The 16029-nt window shown below is 33.2% G+C and overlaps 1 protein-coding gene across 1 annotated transcript; it reads left to right on the forward strand.

The window, feature by feature from the left end:
• Positions 1–176: 176 nt before the first annotated feature.
• Positions 177–13908, forward strand: LOC115881962 (F-box/LRR-repeat protein 6). Its single transcript, XM_030899719.1, has 11 exons — positions 177–310; positions 684–1050; positions 1519–1838; positions 1925–2196; positions 3701–3858; positions 3920–4089; positions 5058–5183; positions 5252–5419; positions 5926–6145; positions 7330–7489; positions 13433–13908. The coding sequence occupies exons 2-11, from the start codon at positions 774–776 to the stop codon at positions 13671–13673; spliced, it is 2112 nt and encodes a 703-aa protein (XP_030755579.1). The 5' UTR covers positions 177–310; positions 684–773; the 3' UTR covers positions 13674–13908.
• Positions 13909–16029: the final 2121 nt, after the last annotated feature.

Below are 16029 nucleotides of genomic sequence, written 5' to 3' on the forward strand. Positions count from 1 at the left end.
CGATAAATCCTAGTTTCTCTTAAAACACTAACAAATAAAGATTTTTATTGACTGTATAACTGGTTATCTATTCGCTATTTCACCTTAGTTCGGAGAGTATTTGAAAGATGGCGGTACAGTCGGAATAGAAATTCTAGATGGCGTTTTGGACAATCTACAAAAATAAAAAATAAGCATTTCCCTACTGTATAACAAGGTCAACAACTTTATTTGCCTAAAAAGCGAAATTTTCAGCATAATAACTTGTGAAAAATGTTGTGAGTGATGTGATTCCCATTGAATAATGGCTGGAAGTGTGGAAAATTAACAGGTAACGGCGTTAAATGTGTTAAACAAGATGAGTGCAATCGAAATCTTTTTGTTTGATAACGATTTTCTTGTTAAATGGATGGATAACTCGGTAACTATGAGAAGGTAATTTTCGGAATAATCAGCCAATGTACGATGTAAATCAAGTATGCGACGAAACAGTTTGGAAATTAATTGAAAACCTGAAAAAAGTTTCTTTTATTTCAGCTGTCAAGTTTGATTGTTTACGACTTCTGAGCCACATTAAATAGCGCCAAATTCAAACGCCCAGCCTTTTATTTTTGTTAGTTATTGTTATATTAAGATATTACTCATTGCTTTATTGAAAATTATTGATATTTTGCATTGTTTTCTAATTGTTTATTTCTTTTAAGTACGAATATGAGCTTTCCTACCTAAGAACGTCGCCGGGATACACCCTGTACAATGTGAATGGTACATCTCATACCTTGTTCGCTTTAACCATGTCCGAGGCTATGGAAAACAACATAGTGAAGCCGGACCCGAAGTCTCAAGAGATAGACCTGAAAGACTGTCTCTTGAACGGGCAAGTGAAGAACTATGTGGACTATTTGCCGAATAATAATGTTTGTGATAGTCAAAACGTCGCCAATTCGCCACAGAAGAAGGAATATTGCGAGAGTGAGTGTTTTAACGAAGAGAGGACTTTGATAGTGAAACTGGAGCCTAGTGAAACAGACTTTCTTAAAGACGCAGATGTGAGTTCTGTTAGTCAGTCGGGTAAGTGAAAACCAGATGAAATTTTGCAAATTCTCTAAAGAATTGCTTCATTTATAACAATCTCAGAGTAAATAATGCAATATATTGTAAATATTGCTTAATATTTCTTTATTTTTAAATTTCCTTCCATAACTTTCTTCCTCTGATGTTGATTTTCTCTAGATCTAGGGAAAATTCCTTAAACCTGGCAACTATGTTAAGTCATTAACCAAGATTCCCAGATGATATTTTGTAAATTCCCTATATCATTGCTGCAAAGTTTTTTAGAATATACTAATTTATATCAATCTCGGAGTAACTAGTGCAATATAATCAATAATATCAATAGTTAGAATAGTTTCCCTAGGTCTAAGGAAAATGTTTAGACATGGCAACTGTGGCAAGTACCACTGGCTTTGACCACAGTTGCCAAATGAATTTTTGTAATTTTTTTTAGACCAGTTTATATATTTTTTTTTAAATTTTTAGAGGATACGAACAGCCTGAATGAGAACAGTAGTGCTAACGAATCGAGCCAGGAACCCCAGACGTCTGAACCGATAGAAGAACCCCTTGAATCTGAAGAGGAGGACTCAGACAGATTGTCTCAGAGCAGCGACAATTACTATTACGACCGCCAAAATAATGGTTCTTTTGGAACGTCCACAAAGAAAAAACGAATTTCCAGTGGAACAGTAAGAGGCAGGCCTCGAAAAACCGTTGTACCAATGTACCACAGTCAGATAAGCGGAGACAAGAATGCCATCAAAATACGAATCAAAAAAAGCCATTTCAGTACTCATGTACAGGTAGGTGATAACTTTTAGCCATTTTAGAGTTGTTTAATGTTTAACTTGCATAAAAAATGGACACCCTAATTTAATGGATTTTTTAGTTAACCCCAAACAAAAAGAAATCGGGTAGACGAAAAAAGCACAAGACTTATTCAGACACTGATAATTCAGACTACGAGAGAAAACCAAAAAGGAGTCGAGGATCGTCAGCTTCGGCGGCTGCTGTGACGGATAATAATGTGTCCAGCACGCAAGACGTAGTGCCTATGGAACAGGCGCCTTGGGCAGATCCTGCCAAAATACCGGAAGAGGTCCTGGAACGGATATTTAAAGAAACGTGTTCCCATGAAGGTGCTTTGCCTACTTTGGTCAAGTGAGTATCCTTTATATTTGATATTAGGTTATATTGGCTTGTTCCTCTGCTACGTTTTCACATTATTTGTTATGGTCCTCTTCTGATGTTTAGGTTACATTCTCCAGTCCTGGCTTTTCAAAACGTTTGGGTATCCAAACTCATAGTATATAATTCTAATATTCATTTTTTAATGAACCGTATTGTAAGCAATGAATCGATTTTCACGATTCTTTGAATGAACGAGCTGTAGAAACGAACGAGTCGCATTGTGATTCGATTCAATTCCTAAGACTCTTTTATGGCTTGTTTGTTCAAATTTTATGGATCTGTGTTGGTAATCTTACGATTTATTTTTAATACTCGTTCAAATAAACGACTCGTTCAATCTTTGCCCTCACGATTCATTTTTAATACTCGTTCAAATGAACGACTTGTTCAAACGAACCACTCGTTCAATCTTTACCTTCACGATTCATTTTTAATACTCGTTCAATCGTTACCTTCAGGATTCATTTTTAATACTTGTTCAAACGAACGACTCGTTCAATCTTTGCCCTCACGATTCATTTTTAATACTTGTTCAAACGAATGACTCGTTCAATCTTTGCCCTCACGATTTATTTTTAATACTTGTTCAAACGAATGACTCGTTCAATCTTTGCCCTCGCGATTTATTTTTAATACTTGTTCAAATGACGATTCGTTCAAATGAACGACTCGTTCAATCTTTGCTCTTACGATTCATCTTTTATACTAGTTCAAACGAACGACTCGTTCAATCTTTACCCTCACGATTCATGTTTACTCGTTCAAACGAACGACTCGTTCAAACGAACGACTCGTTCAATCTTTACCCTCACGATTCATGTTTAATACTCGTTCAAACGAACGGCTCGTTCAATCTTTGCCCTTGCGATTCATTTTTAATACTCGTTCAAATGACGATTCGTTCAAATGAACGAATCAATCGTTCAATCTTTACCTTCACGATTCATTTTTAATACTCGTTCATACGAACGACTCGTTCAATCTTTGCCCTCGCGATTTATTTTTAATACTCGTTCAAATGATGATTCGTTCGATCTTTACCTTCACGATTCATTTTTAATATTCGTTCAAACGAACGACGCGTTCAATCTTTGCCCTCGCGATTCATTTTTGATACTTGTTCAAACGAACAACTCGTTCAATCTTTGACCTCGCGATTCATTTTTAATACTGGTTCAAATGACGATTCGTTCAAACGAACGACTCGTTTAATCTTTGCCCTCATGATTCATTTTTAATACTCGTTCAAATGAACGACTCGTTCAATCTTTACCCTCACGATTCATTTTTAATACTCGTTCAAATGACGATTTGTTCAAACGAACGACTCGTTCAATCTGTGCCCTAACGATTCAATTTTTAATACTCGTTTAAACGAACGGCTCGTTCAATCTTTGCCCACCTCTTTCTTCTTTCTATTACATCACTACATATATGAAGCAGACTTATCTGTGACATTGGCTCACTCTTGCAGATTATGTAAAGTATGTAGATTATGGCGAGACATATCTTTAAAACCATCCCTGTGGAAGAAAGCCGATTTGAATTATGTGAAGGAGAAAAACAGAACTGACTTGCGATTGCATTGGCTCATTTTGAACAGGCTCACCGACTGTGAAGACTTGAGCATGGGTAAGGAAATTTTTCTATATATGAAGTATTTATTTTAAAAAACAAAATATTTTTTTCAAAGGCGAATGGAAAGTACGGGACATACAGTCGGTCTTGGAAGCCCTTTGCGAACACTGTCCTAAATTAAAAGGGCTGAACCTGAGCGGCTGGAAAGGGTTGAACGCTGACAATTTGAAATACCTGACTAACGAGTGTAAAAAGTTGGAAAGGCTCGATCTTTCTTCTATTAATGTAAGTATTTTTTTAGGTATTTTTATCAACTAATTTATTTAAAAGTTTCTCTACTGTCAGTTAGACCCTAGACGGTCTTTGTTCGTGTTTTTTTTTCGTCTACACACAAGGTTTTACTTGATACATTTTGACCGAAGGGGTAAGACTGACAGGCAGAATCGTAAAAAAAATATCATATGAGTGAAAAAAAATCGCGTCAAGTTGGCTTGGAAATGATGATCAATTTCATCATCAAATAATTTTACATATAAAACGACAAGGATATTAATTTCCAAGCCATCTCTGACGCCGTTTTTTTTCGATCGTATTGTATTTTTGTATTATTTTGGAAAAAATAATTTACTTTTCATTTTTTTTGTTTTATCTGTACCAATACAGGGATTCTCAAAAGTAAGTTCAATTTTAAAAATTTTTATTTATAATTAAATATAAGATTTTTAATTTTTTTAATATATTTAATTATTTTTTATTTCTATTTATTGAGTATTTTTTTATATTTCCAAAAAACACTATATTTCCTAAAGAAAACTAAAATAAGGATTTTTATATCTACTTAATATACAGTGTGGGTCATAACAAGTGCAAATATTTTCAGGGCTGGAAGATATCGATAAAATAATCATATTTTCTCTTTACTGTTTTTCAAAGGAGATCAGAGATATTTTACTTTGAAAATTTGAAAAAAAATATATATTTTTCTTAAATTTTGAGAACCGTTGGATCTTTTTTGTGTTTTCTTTCTTGTCAATTTAATCTACTACAGATGTTGCCATATTATGAAGATATTAGGGTTTTTAACTAAAAATTTAAAAAAAATTCAAAAAATTTCAAATTTTAAAATTTATTTTTACGAAAAAACTACGAATCTATCGACATTTTGAAAGTCACTATGACGTCGTTTTTTTTTCGATACAAATCGAAAATGTGATATTAATTATTTGTGTTTATTCGTTCGTTCATAATTTCAGTCTGCATCAGCGATAAACGCCCAACCTCTGGTCGCTCTGAGCCAGAGCATGAACACGCGCCTCACTCACCTAGTTTTAGCTCACAACAAAATCGCCGGATTCATACAGATAATTACATCTATTTCTGTAAGTTTAATTTTATTAATTTTGCCTGAATTTTTGTCGTTATTTTGCCGTTTGTAATCTTCCAATAGTCTCACTGCCCCAATCTCCAACTCTTGGACATCTCCAACATAAAAACGTTCGCTCACAACACCGCCCTGCTCCACGTGGAGAAGCTCCAAATCGGATGTCCGAAATTGAGGGTGCTGCGCATCACCAACAGCCAGATATGGCTGGCGCCAGCTACGCTCAGCGAACAGGTAAGGAAGAAATTCTCAGCGAATAAACTATCGATTTTGGTCTTTAATTGTCATTATCTAACTAGTGTATCCAAAAAAATCCTTATGGGTATTTTGCCACTGCACTGCAAGAAAATCTACAAAATAAAATAGTTATTTTTTGTAAACACTTCTGCGTTAAACCTAAACGGACACTGCTTGTCAAAAGTTATGTTTACAGTTATACAAATTGGCCTAACAAAGAAAAAAAATGCTTAACGTTGCTTTCGGAAAGATTATCTCTTTCCGTCGTCGGAAGCAAAAAATACAAAGAATAAGAAGAAAACTATTTAAAATATTAAAATTCAACTATTCGAGAATACTTTACTTTTTTTAAAATGTTCACTTTTTTAAAAATAAAGTGTGACAGTTGTTTCTGTCATTTGAAATCTTCCTGGCTCTTTGCACAGACTCTAATAATATTATTAACTGTAAATAATTTGTCGGTATTTCGAAATCAACTGAATTTTTAAAATTTCTCTATTTAGATGGCCTCTCCTGGTTTTCCAATGTTGGAGGAACTCTCCCTGGCCGGACTGGAGGAAGACCAAACCACAACGTCCAGATCGATGGACGACGACGGTATAGAGCGGTTGCTGAAGTCCAGCAAGAAGCTGAGATTGCTGGACGTGAGGGGTTGCAGCAAGCTGACCGATTCGGGATTGGTACGGGTTCCCGCATGGGACTTGGAACACCTTTTCTTAAGTGGTGAGTAGAGATGGGCTTTTTTTCGATGTATCGATATTTAGTCGTTATCTATCTAGTATTCGCAAAAAAGTATTCGCAAAACAATTTCCGATGCACGTGATCAACTTTAAGTGACAAGCGATGACGACTGCGCTGCCAGATTGTGATCGATTTATGAGATGAAACTTAATGTAAAATTGGATAACAACATATTTTCATTATATAAATTTTTAAACATTTTTACGTTTTATTTTTAATTTAGTAATATTTTAGTAATTAATTTATTTATTAACAGTAGTCACTAACACTCACAGTAACAATATTTAAAGTTAAGGCAGCAGCTGAAAATAAGTAAAAATAACTTTGAAAGTGGTATAATGTGCTTACCAATCAAACTTAAGGGTAATAAAGGGTAAGTAAGTAATAAAGGGTAATAAAGAACCTTTATTGTCACGTTCTCGTTCAAAATAGTTTATCAGGAAAGCTACAAGCTCTTTGGTTCGACTGTTTAAATGCTTTGACATATTTTCGACATACAATTTTAAGAAATGCAATACAAAAACTCGAGAATTTAATTCTTAAAAGAACTGTTTGTGCTCAAAAGTACAATTTTTAAAAAAATGACTGAAAATCGGCAAAAAACGAGAATTACTCCCAAAGATTCAACAACAACAAGATATGATACAAAATAATGACTGACTGATAATTGTCAAGTAATAAACTACCCTCTGCCTATTCACGTAAAAACCGGCAACACTGTATCCCGCTTTTTATTTTGTCTCTCTGTCTGTCAACTTGTCATTTATATTTATCTCTGTCGCATGTATAAAATACAGACCACAGAGTTAAGGTGTCCAGGCATGTATAAAATAAAGTGTATTATATTTTCAAGTTTTCTTAAAATTTCATAAGATCACATTCTATACTTACAATTAGGGATGATTTATTTCCGATATTATAGATAACTATCGATAGTTATCGATATATCGAATAACAATAGGCCACTTCAAATTTATCGATATATTTCCAAAATTATCGAGAGTTTACCTGATAACTATCGAGAATTTCCACATATTTAACTAAAATATATCATTAGATGAACTGTGATAATTTATCGATAGGTAAAATTCATTTTCGCCCATTCCTAGTGGGAAAAACAATGGGTACTTTTTGTAGATATACATTTTCGGTGTTTTGTTTTACAGCCTGCTACGTTACGAGATTACAGAATTCTGGATTGGAATTGATCGTGCGTAAATGGAGTCATAGCTTGTTGGAAGTGGATTTGGCCTGGTCCACAGCCACCGCCTCCTTGGACGCCGCCGTCTTGGCTCTAGCAGAAAAAGGGTCAGAATCAAAATTAAGGTAAAAAAACAGTCTGTCTCTTTATTTTTTTTGTTATTTGACACTAGTTTATTTTTTATTTATCCTTAAATTCATTTTCTTGGGACATTAGGTTCCGAAAACACTCAAATTATGTTTTCATCTTGTTTAAAAAACTTTATTTAGTCTATAGACAAACGTTTCGGCCAACAATACAGTCTTCATCAGTGTTATACAATATTAAGTGTATATCTACAACAAAGTACAACCTTTATTTAAGTTAAAAGAATGTGTTAAAATAATTACAAAACAAACATAATATAGATAATTAAAGGTTTAATGAGCTATACAAATAAACAAAAAAAAAATAATAAAGCCCTAGTCAAACAATTTTCATCAGATCTTATTCTTATCAAAAACATTTCTTTTCATAATTTTTTTTGTTACTTTATATTTTTTTTAAGTTTATAAAATACTTGGAAGTTAATTTGTTTTAACGCTTATCATAAAAGAATTTACAAAAATTAATATCAAAAACAGACAATCTATCACAGCACAATGACATGATATTATTCACTAAAGTTTTTCAAACAATATAAATTTGTGCAAGGAAAAAAGAAATACAACACATTTTGTTTTTTATTTATTATACAAGAGTAATGGCAACATTTTGAGAGCCGCCGGCAGAAATCGATAATCAGCCTCAAATACCAAGCAATTACCCGGATATTAGCTTGTTCGACGCCCGGTGTTGACACATCGACTAGAAAGATTTAAAAACGACTTTGAAAATTCTGATTAAAGTAAAAAACTTACCTAACATTTCATTGCGATTTAACACTGATAAATTTCTTGAAGAGTATTCTGGGCTTTAACTAGAAGAAAAAATCTAGAAAATAAAAAATAGTCGAACAAAATAAAATCACTTTTAGCACACATATTATACACTATTTTTTCTACAAACAAGTTTATGCTCGTATATATCAAGGTATTATTACCTTTTACGTTAATGAATAATTCATAATATGTCATTCTATAGTTTATAAAATGCTTGGAAGTTAATATGTTTTAAAGCTTATAAAAGAATTTACAAAAATTAATATCAAAAACACAATCTATCACAGCACAATGACATGATATTATTCACTAAAGTTTTTCAAACAATATAAATTTGTGCAAGGAAAAAAGAAATACAACACATTTTGTTTTTTATTTATTATATATACAACGATTCTGTTTATAACATTTACTGCTTTTTAGCTGTGAACGATTTTTTTTTAAATTAAATTTCGTATGTATGCAAGGCACGGCAATAGTGCGTCGGGCATCTCTGGCTCCTAGAATAAAACAACTTTTTGAAGAATTTTGTATAAGTACAGACCTAAAGTATGTACTAGGGTGTATTTCAGGAAAATATTTTGACTTCTGCAGGGTGGCTCAAAAAAGTATGAGCGGATCAAGATGATTTTTTTAAATGGAACACCCTGTATATTATTGCATTTTTGGCTTCCTTTAGATCACTTTACATAATCCCAAGATATGAGTAAATATTATATTTACATAATATCAGATATTAATCCTTTCTAAAGAAAATTATTAAAAAAACAAAAACTGTCCTGAAATCAAAACTATATTAGATATTTACTTTAGATGGTCGTCTGTATTTACCTTGCTATACATATCGTATTCTTAAATCATACAGGGCGTTCAAAATTCTGTGCCGAACTTTCTAAAATATAAAATAATTTTTCTTGTTTTTTTTAAATGGAACATACTGTATATTATTTTTTTATTAGACGGAGGAATTAAAAATGAACGTTTTTTGAATTTAGAGACTTAAAATCTTTAACCGTTTCGCAGATATTGGTGGTTTTATATTTCATATGGTATTTTCCACAGTAAATTTTTATCAAAGCCACCCAATGATTTTTCTCGTTACCTTGGATTACCCTTGAAAGAGCCATATGTAATAAAAAGGCGAATAGTTTTAAACAGCGTTCAAAAAAAATATTTATTGTACTTCAAAAATTGATTACAGTTGAGGGTTGGAACCTTTGGTGTTACACATATGGGTAGTTCGCCACTTCACAGATCGTCTACAATACCATTGAAACACTGTTAAAATGACATTACGCTAACCATGTTAGCATCATCAGCAGATGATTATAAACTAAAGTACAATCTACAAGTTGAGCGTTTATATACTCGCTCAGTGGGCACCGAGTGGGCGTGGCAAAATCTAGCCAAACCGAGTCAGAGCCAACTGAGCGTAACAGTTAAATTTCCGCCACTAGAGTAGTAGGAACAAAGAACTTGAAGGAATTGGACCGTTGACTCTGTTCATACTATCTTTACATTTATTAATTCTGATGCTTTCATATGCATCTAATTGCTTGTAATTTGAGACTTGTTTAATTAATTTTAAATTATTAAGATCTATACAATGTTCTTTATCAACAATATGTTCGGCAACGCAAGATTTATCCGGTCTACCATATCTTATCTGAGCTAAATGTTCTTTAATCTAGTTAATATAGAAACTAGAAGATCAATATTAACTAGATTTAAAGAACATTTAGCTCAGATAAGATATGGTAGACCAGATAAACCTTGCGTTGCCGAAACATATTGTTGATAATGAACATAGATAAAAATTAATAAACAAAGTCTCAAATCCCTGAACAATTAGATGCATATGTATCGAAGTAAACAAATGTAGTATAAAAAGTCAAAGTCCTTCATTCTTCAAAAGTCTTCTGTGTGCGAAATGCTGTTACGCTCAGTGGCTCTAGATTTTGCCACGCCCACTCGGGGCCCACTGAGCGAGTATATAAACGCTCAACTTGTAGATTGTACTTTAGTTTATAATCATCTGCTGATGATGCTAACATGGTTAGCGAAACGCGCGTCCAGTGTAAAAGTAAAAGTGTTTTGGTGTATTGTGGTGATTTAGTGTTTTTATTTTGCTTCAAAAATTGTTTTAAACCATATACAATGCATCTCTCCAAAAAATCCTATATGGGTAGTTCGCCACTTCACAGATACGTCTATAAAAACCATTGACGTTCTGTTAAAATGGCATTATATCAAGCTAAACAAAATTAACAATTACTACCGAATAACAATTACTTAATAAGGTAAAACCAACAAGCTTCAAACTTTCTGTGTGATTATTTTTGATTTGTTTCTAATTTTTACTTATGTTATGTTCTTAAAATCATAATTAATGCATGTTTTGTTTAAAAATAATAAAAACATGTTTTTTATTCAAATTCCCGTAATAATAATAATATTCTGGTAAATTTCCGGATTCTTTCCCGAAAAAGATTACTTTAATTTAACCATTTTCCTATCTGTGGAGCTTTCCACTTCCCATTCATATCTAGGACGCTCTATATAGTTTTTCCAAACAACCGCCGCGGAAAGTATTACAAGGACGGACCTTATTTACGTGGGGTTACCAGAGACAATTTGCGAAAATTCAATCGATTTCGCTTTGAAAGTTTTCCCCAGTTCAGCCAGTTAATATTTTATGAGAGAAGAATATAGAGCAACGGTAGTTTAAGAGAAGTGTACATGCATATATGCATGCATGCATACCCGCATAACACGACTTTGCTCGGTGTTCTCTGAGTTTATATCTTTTTCCGTATGAGTGCCGTACCGTTGTTTATGTTGCCTTAAAACAGCGGTGTTTTGTTCTTATAACGCTGTAATGTAATCTGAATTTTGAATCAAGGGATATAGCAGGGATTTTACAATTTTACAAGTTATTTTTCGTGTTGTTGCTTTTGAATAAAAATATTATGGAAGGAGCATATCAAAAATCTTAGATCGCGAAGGACTCTAAAATGGCCGACTTAAATTTCGGTTTAGCAGTGCCGTTCTAATTTTATTTAAAAATGTATAAATATGATGTAGGGTAGACGTGGGGTAGACTCAATAATTTGTTCTTTTATTTTACGTTGTGAATAAATGTTAGTAGTTATTAAAATTGTTATAAAAATATATAATTATTCTAATAAAAATAGATAAGTTATAACAATTATTTATTAACACAAACATCCGATACGCTACTGAAACAGTTAAGTCAAATTAACCTATCTAAATTCTTTGACATCTAATCTTTGACAAGTAGTAAATAAAAGCAAAAATACAAGAAAAAATATATAATTAGTTAATTTAAGTGAATATCATACAAGATCGATTTACTACACGTCATGTATATTATATAGTCATTTACTAGCGAAAAGTTATTTCATTATTTTCCTCGATTTTTTATCAAGATCTACCGCGCGCTACACAACCAACTGTTTTACAGTCTTTTTCGATAAATCGCAATAGTGTCACTGTTAATTTAAGTTCTGCTATAATTTCCGTCTAGATTTACTACCCTTATACAACTATCAGTAGTGGAATAAATAATAAATAACATAAAATAAGCTCAGTAAAGACTGACAAATCCACAAAATTCCAAATCAAATTCAAATGTGTCAAATGAATAGTCAAACAGAACTGTCAAGGATCCCCACCCTAGAATCCTTTTTCCGTCCACCATACATAAATACATGGATAGCATTATACTCCTTTCTTACTTTTTTTATTCAAAGATCTGGCCAAAAGAAACATATTTTCTCTCATTCATCATTTTTAAAATAAATTGTTAATAACCGAGTTATTTAACTTTGAAAATTTAAAACAATAATGGCAACATTTTGAGAGCCGCCGACAGAAATCGATAATCGGCCTCAAATACCAAGCAATTACCCGGATATTAGCTTGTTCGACGCCCGGTGTTGACACATCGACTAGAAAGATTTAAAAACGACTTTGAAAATTCTTACTTATTTAAGTAAAAAACTTACCTAACATTTCATTGCGATTTTTGACAGCACTAGACTTAAATACCCACGTGTATTTGACATAAAATTCATTCATATGCCATCTGAATCGTTTAGAATGATTTTTTGGGAATTTTTCTATATCACACTCTTGTTTTTGTGAATAAACACCAAAATAATTGTTATTTCTATATGAAAAATAAAAGTATTTTTACAGGTTTGTCTTACATTTGTCTATTTTTTAGTTTTGTTAGTTTTGAGTCAAATTTTATATGAACTGGATAACCTAAAATTTGTCACCTTAACAGATCAGTTGATTTACATCAGCTGGTCCGTTTAAATGTAGCTCAAAACGTTGACTATTTACAAAATAAGTGAAAAATATTTAAATTATTCAGTATCACTGGACTGGTCGGTGGCAGACGACTATGAGACTTAAAAATCTACCGTATAAAATTAATTTAAGTATTTTTTTTGTAGAAATTTAAAAATGTGAACCTACAGTTTATAAACATACAGAACGTGGATAACGTAGGAGGTGGCAACATTGCATTCTCTCAAAGCACTATGAAACTGAACAAGCGACACTCAAAAGTTTTTCAATATTTTCCGGAGAATGTCAAGAAAAACATAAAATTTTCAACATTTTTTTTCGCAAAAAATTTGGGCGTGTTTCTATGTTATTATGTTATTTATTATTATTATTACTACTGATAGTTGTTTAAAGGTAGTAAATCTGAAAGAAAATTTTTTGTTGCGGAACTTAAATTAACAGTGACACTATTGCGATTTATCGAAAAAGACAAGTGTTAAAGAATTTAGATACTGCTTCAGTAGCGTATCTGATGTTCGTGTAAATAAATAATTATTATAACTTGTCTATTTTTATTAGAATTATATATTTTTATAACAATTTTAATAACTACCAACATTTATTCACAACGTAAAATAAAACAGCAAATTATTGAGTCTACCCTACGTCATGTTTTTACACGTTTTGAATAAAATTAGAACGGCACTGATAAACTCAAATTTAAGTCGGCCATTTTTGATATGCTCCTTCCCTATTCTTTTTATTTAAAGGAAATTAATAATATTTGACGTTATTATGGTTGTAAACGAATATTTCTAAATCAATTTTCAGGATCCTGAACCTGTGCGGCTCCTCGGTGTCCCTGGACCCTGTCAAGGCGGTCCTAACCAAGTGCCCTAACCTCTCCTCGATCAACCTGCAGTCGTGCAGGGCTCTGCCCCGCGGCATCAAGCGCCTCTACACCGGCAGCGCGGTGAACGAACTGCGCAAGAGCCTCCACGACAAAAAGACTGACGGCAGCGACTCGGAGGAGAACAAGTCGACAACGGCAACGTCGCCTAAGGACGAGTAGTGAGAGCGCTAATAATGATTTTTTCTGTTTTTTTTCTATCTCGAAAAAGGAGTTGTTTTTTAAGCGATGTAGGGCAGTGTACTTGCCCTCTGGTTGGTGTATATAAGAAGGCGTTTAAGGGTATCTCTCGTTTTGGGGTTAGAGAGGAGAATTATTTAGGTATTTTTTAATATCTAACACTGATGAATTTCTTGAAAAGTATTCTGGAGTTTTTGGAACTAGAAGAAAAAATCTAAGGAAGCTTGGGACACGACGTCCCATCCCTTCGAACAAAATAAAATCACTTTTAGCACACATATTATACACTATTTTTTCTACAAACAAGTTTATGCTCGTATATGTCAAGGTATTATTACCTTTTACGTTAATGAATAATTCATAATATGTCAATCTGAAATCACATTTTTTTTTAATTAAAAATTTTATTGAAAACCTTGTAGGTTTTGCTCTGTCCCAACGAGAGAATTCTTAAAAGTCGACCCCCACTATATATTATCTTTTTGTTTATTTTTTTACATATTATTTATTGACATAATTTAGTCCGTTTATGTGTTTATTTCTTTCACCTGGCACGTCGAAAAGAACGATGTTACGCTTCTGTGTTGGACAGTGTATGCGTGTATACATATTTTTGTTATTTAAAATCAGTTTTTTGAGCTGCCTTACGCTTTGTAATTTTTTTACTCCCCCAATTAATATTGCAGCTAAAGACTGTTCAGCCATCGTTCACCGTGACGTCATCATTATTTGTCAAATATGAGTTTTAGGGTGTGTCTGAGATGAGTTCATATTGTTTAGAAAATTTTAAGTAGTTTTTTTCGGCATTTATTCATTTTTTCTTGAACTCTTCATCAATTTACGATCCCTTTAATTCCAATCCTTTGGACTGTTAAAATTACTATTTCTAAAGCATCAGCAACTAGCTATATTATCTAAAAACGCTATGAATTTGTATTTTACATAGGAATATTACACCTTTGCATTGTACCATTGCGATAAAAAAAGTAGTACAAGAATTAGTAGTTCCAGATAGAGGTGTGTAGTTCGTGAATGAACTAGTTCTAATGAATTATTCCGTCCCCGGAATGAGAGGAACTGGTTTCTCAAAGAACTAGTTTCTCAGGACCTGTTCCGGGATCGAGACTGTGACCGATATAGAATAATATGCGACGGCGACGGATCGGCCAGCGCCCGTAGCCCGATGGTAGGCAGGAGTGGGTAGTGCCAGCCGTACGTTATTGGATCCGGACCTAGAGGAACTAAACTAAATAAAAAGACTAGTTTACGTATGAACAGATCGGGCCAGCGCGATCGATGCTAGGCAGGAGTGGGGAGTGCCAGCCGTATGCCGTATGTTATCGGATCTGGACCTAAAGGAACTAGAGGAACTAAATAAAAGACTAGTTTATGTATGGATCAGCCAGCGCGATTGATGCTAGGCAGGCGTGGGGAGTGCTCGCTTATGTTATCGGATCCAGACGTAGAGGAACTATTAAAAGACTAGTTCACGGGAATCTATTCAGTCGGCAGATCCGAGATATAATACAAGGCGACGAAGATGGATTCGGCCTTGTCTATTGCCACAGCCGGCGCGGCGTAATTACCAGAGAAAATTGTCCTGGATACTGTTTTTGATTTTTAGTTTGTTTTTTAAATATTTTATGGGAATGTTTCACTTTAGGTCCCTAAAATTAAGAAATATCTTATAAAACGAAGTAGATATTCTGAATTTTTAGACAAAAACAAAAAGCTTGAAGTGGGGAAAAACTGCACTTTTTCGTAAAATTTTTGTGATATTTGCTCCAATTGATTTGTGATATAGTTTTTTTAAATTCTGATTTGAGTTTTTTTTATTTTTTTATCTGCAATAAAACTTATCTATATGTTTTTAACATACACAATTACACGTCTCGTTATATCTCCGTACATTATAAAAATTATACAGATCATACTGTGAATAGTTCTGACTGACAACGAAACGCATTAGCAAGCAAGGGGGATGTCAATGTTAGTGAGGAACTATTGTGAACTAAAGACCTAGTTCAAGGAACTATTCCTCTGGAGGAACTAGAACTAAGGAACTAGTTCCTCCCAAGGAACTAGAATTCCCACCTCTAGTCCCAGATAGAACTCCTGGTCTATAAGGATATCGAAAAGTGGATATCGTCGTCACTATGAAAACAATACAATTATGCCACCTAACTTTTTAGGCGTTACCATGAATTTGGTATAATTGATAGGTATACGTGGCGAAATAAAAGTATAAAAAATTTACCTACCTTTTAAAAATGTGCAATTTTTCAAAAGTTTTAAAAATATTTTATTATAGACCAGCAGATTAAATCATATTTTGTTG

Source organism: Sitophilus oryzae, unplaced genomic scaffold (genome assembly GCF_002938485.1).
Source record: "Sitophilus oryzae breed Bouriz unplaced genomic scaffold, Soryzae_2.0 scaffold_1745_pilon_pilon, whole genome shotgun sequence".
Classification (NCBI taxonomy): Eukaryota; Metazoa; Arthropoda; class Insecta; order Coleoptera; family Curculionidae; genus Sitophilus; species Sitophilus oryzae.

Bases quoted from the DNA above. Each gene is read 5' to 3' on its own strand.
- LOC115881962 (XM_030899719.1), top strand. From the start codon at position 774: ATGTCCGAGGCTATGGAAAACAACATAGTGAAGCCGGACCCGAAGTCT. The intron at 1,051-1,518 runs GTAAGTGAAAAC...TTAAATTTTTAG, and splicing joins GAGTTCTGTTAGTCAGTCGG to AGGATACGAACAGCCTGAAT. The intron at 6,146-7,329 runs GTGAGTAGAGAT...TTTGTTTTACAG, and splicing joins GGAACACCTTTTCTTAAGTG to CCTGCTACGTTACGAGATTA.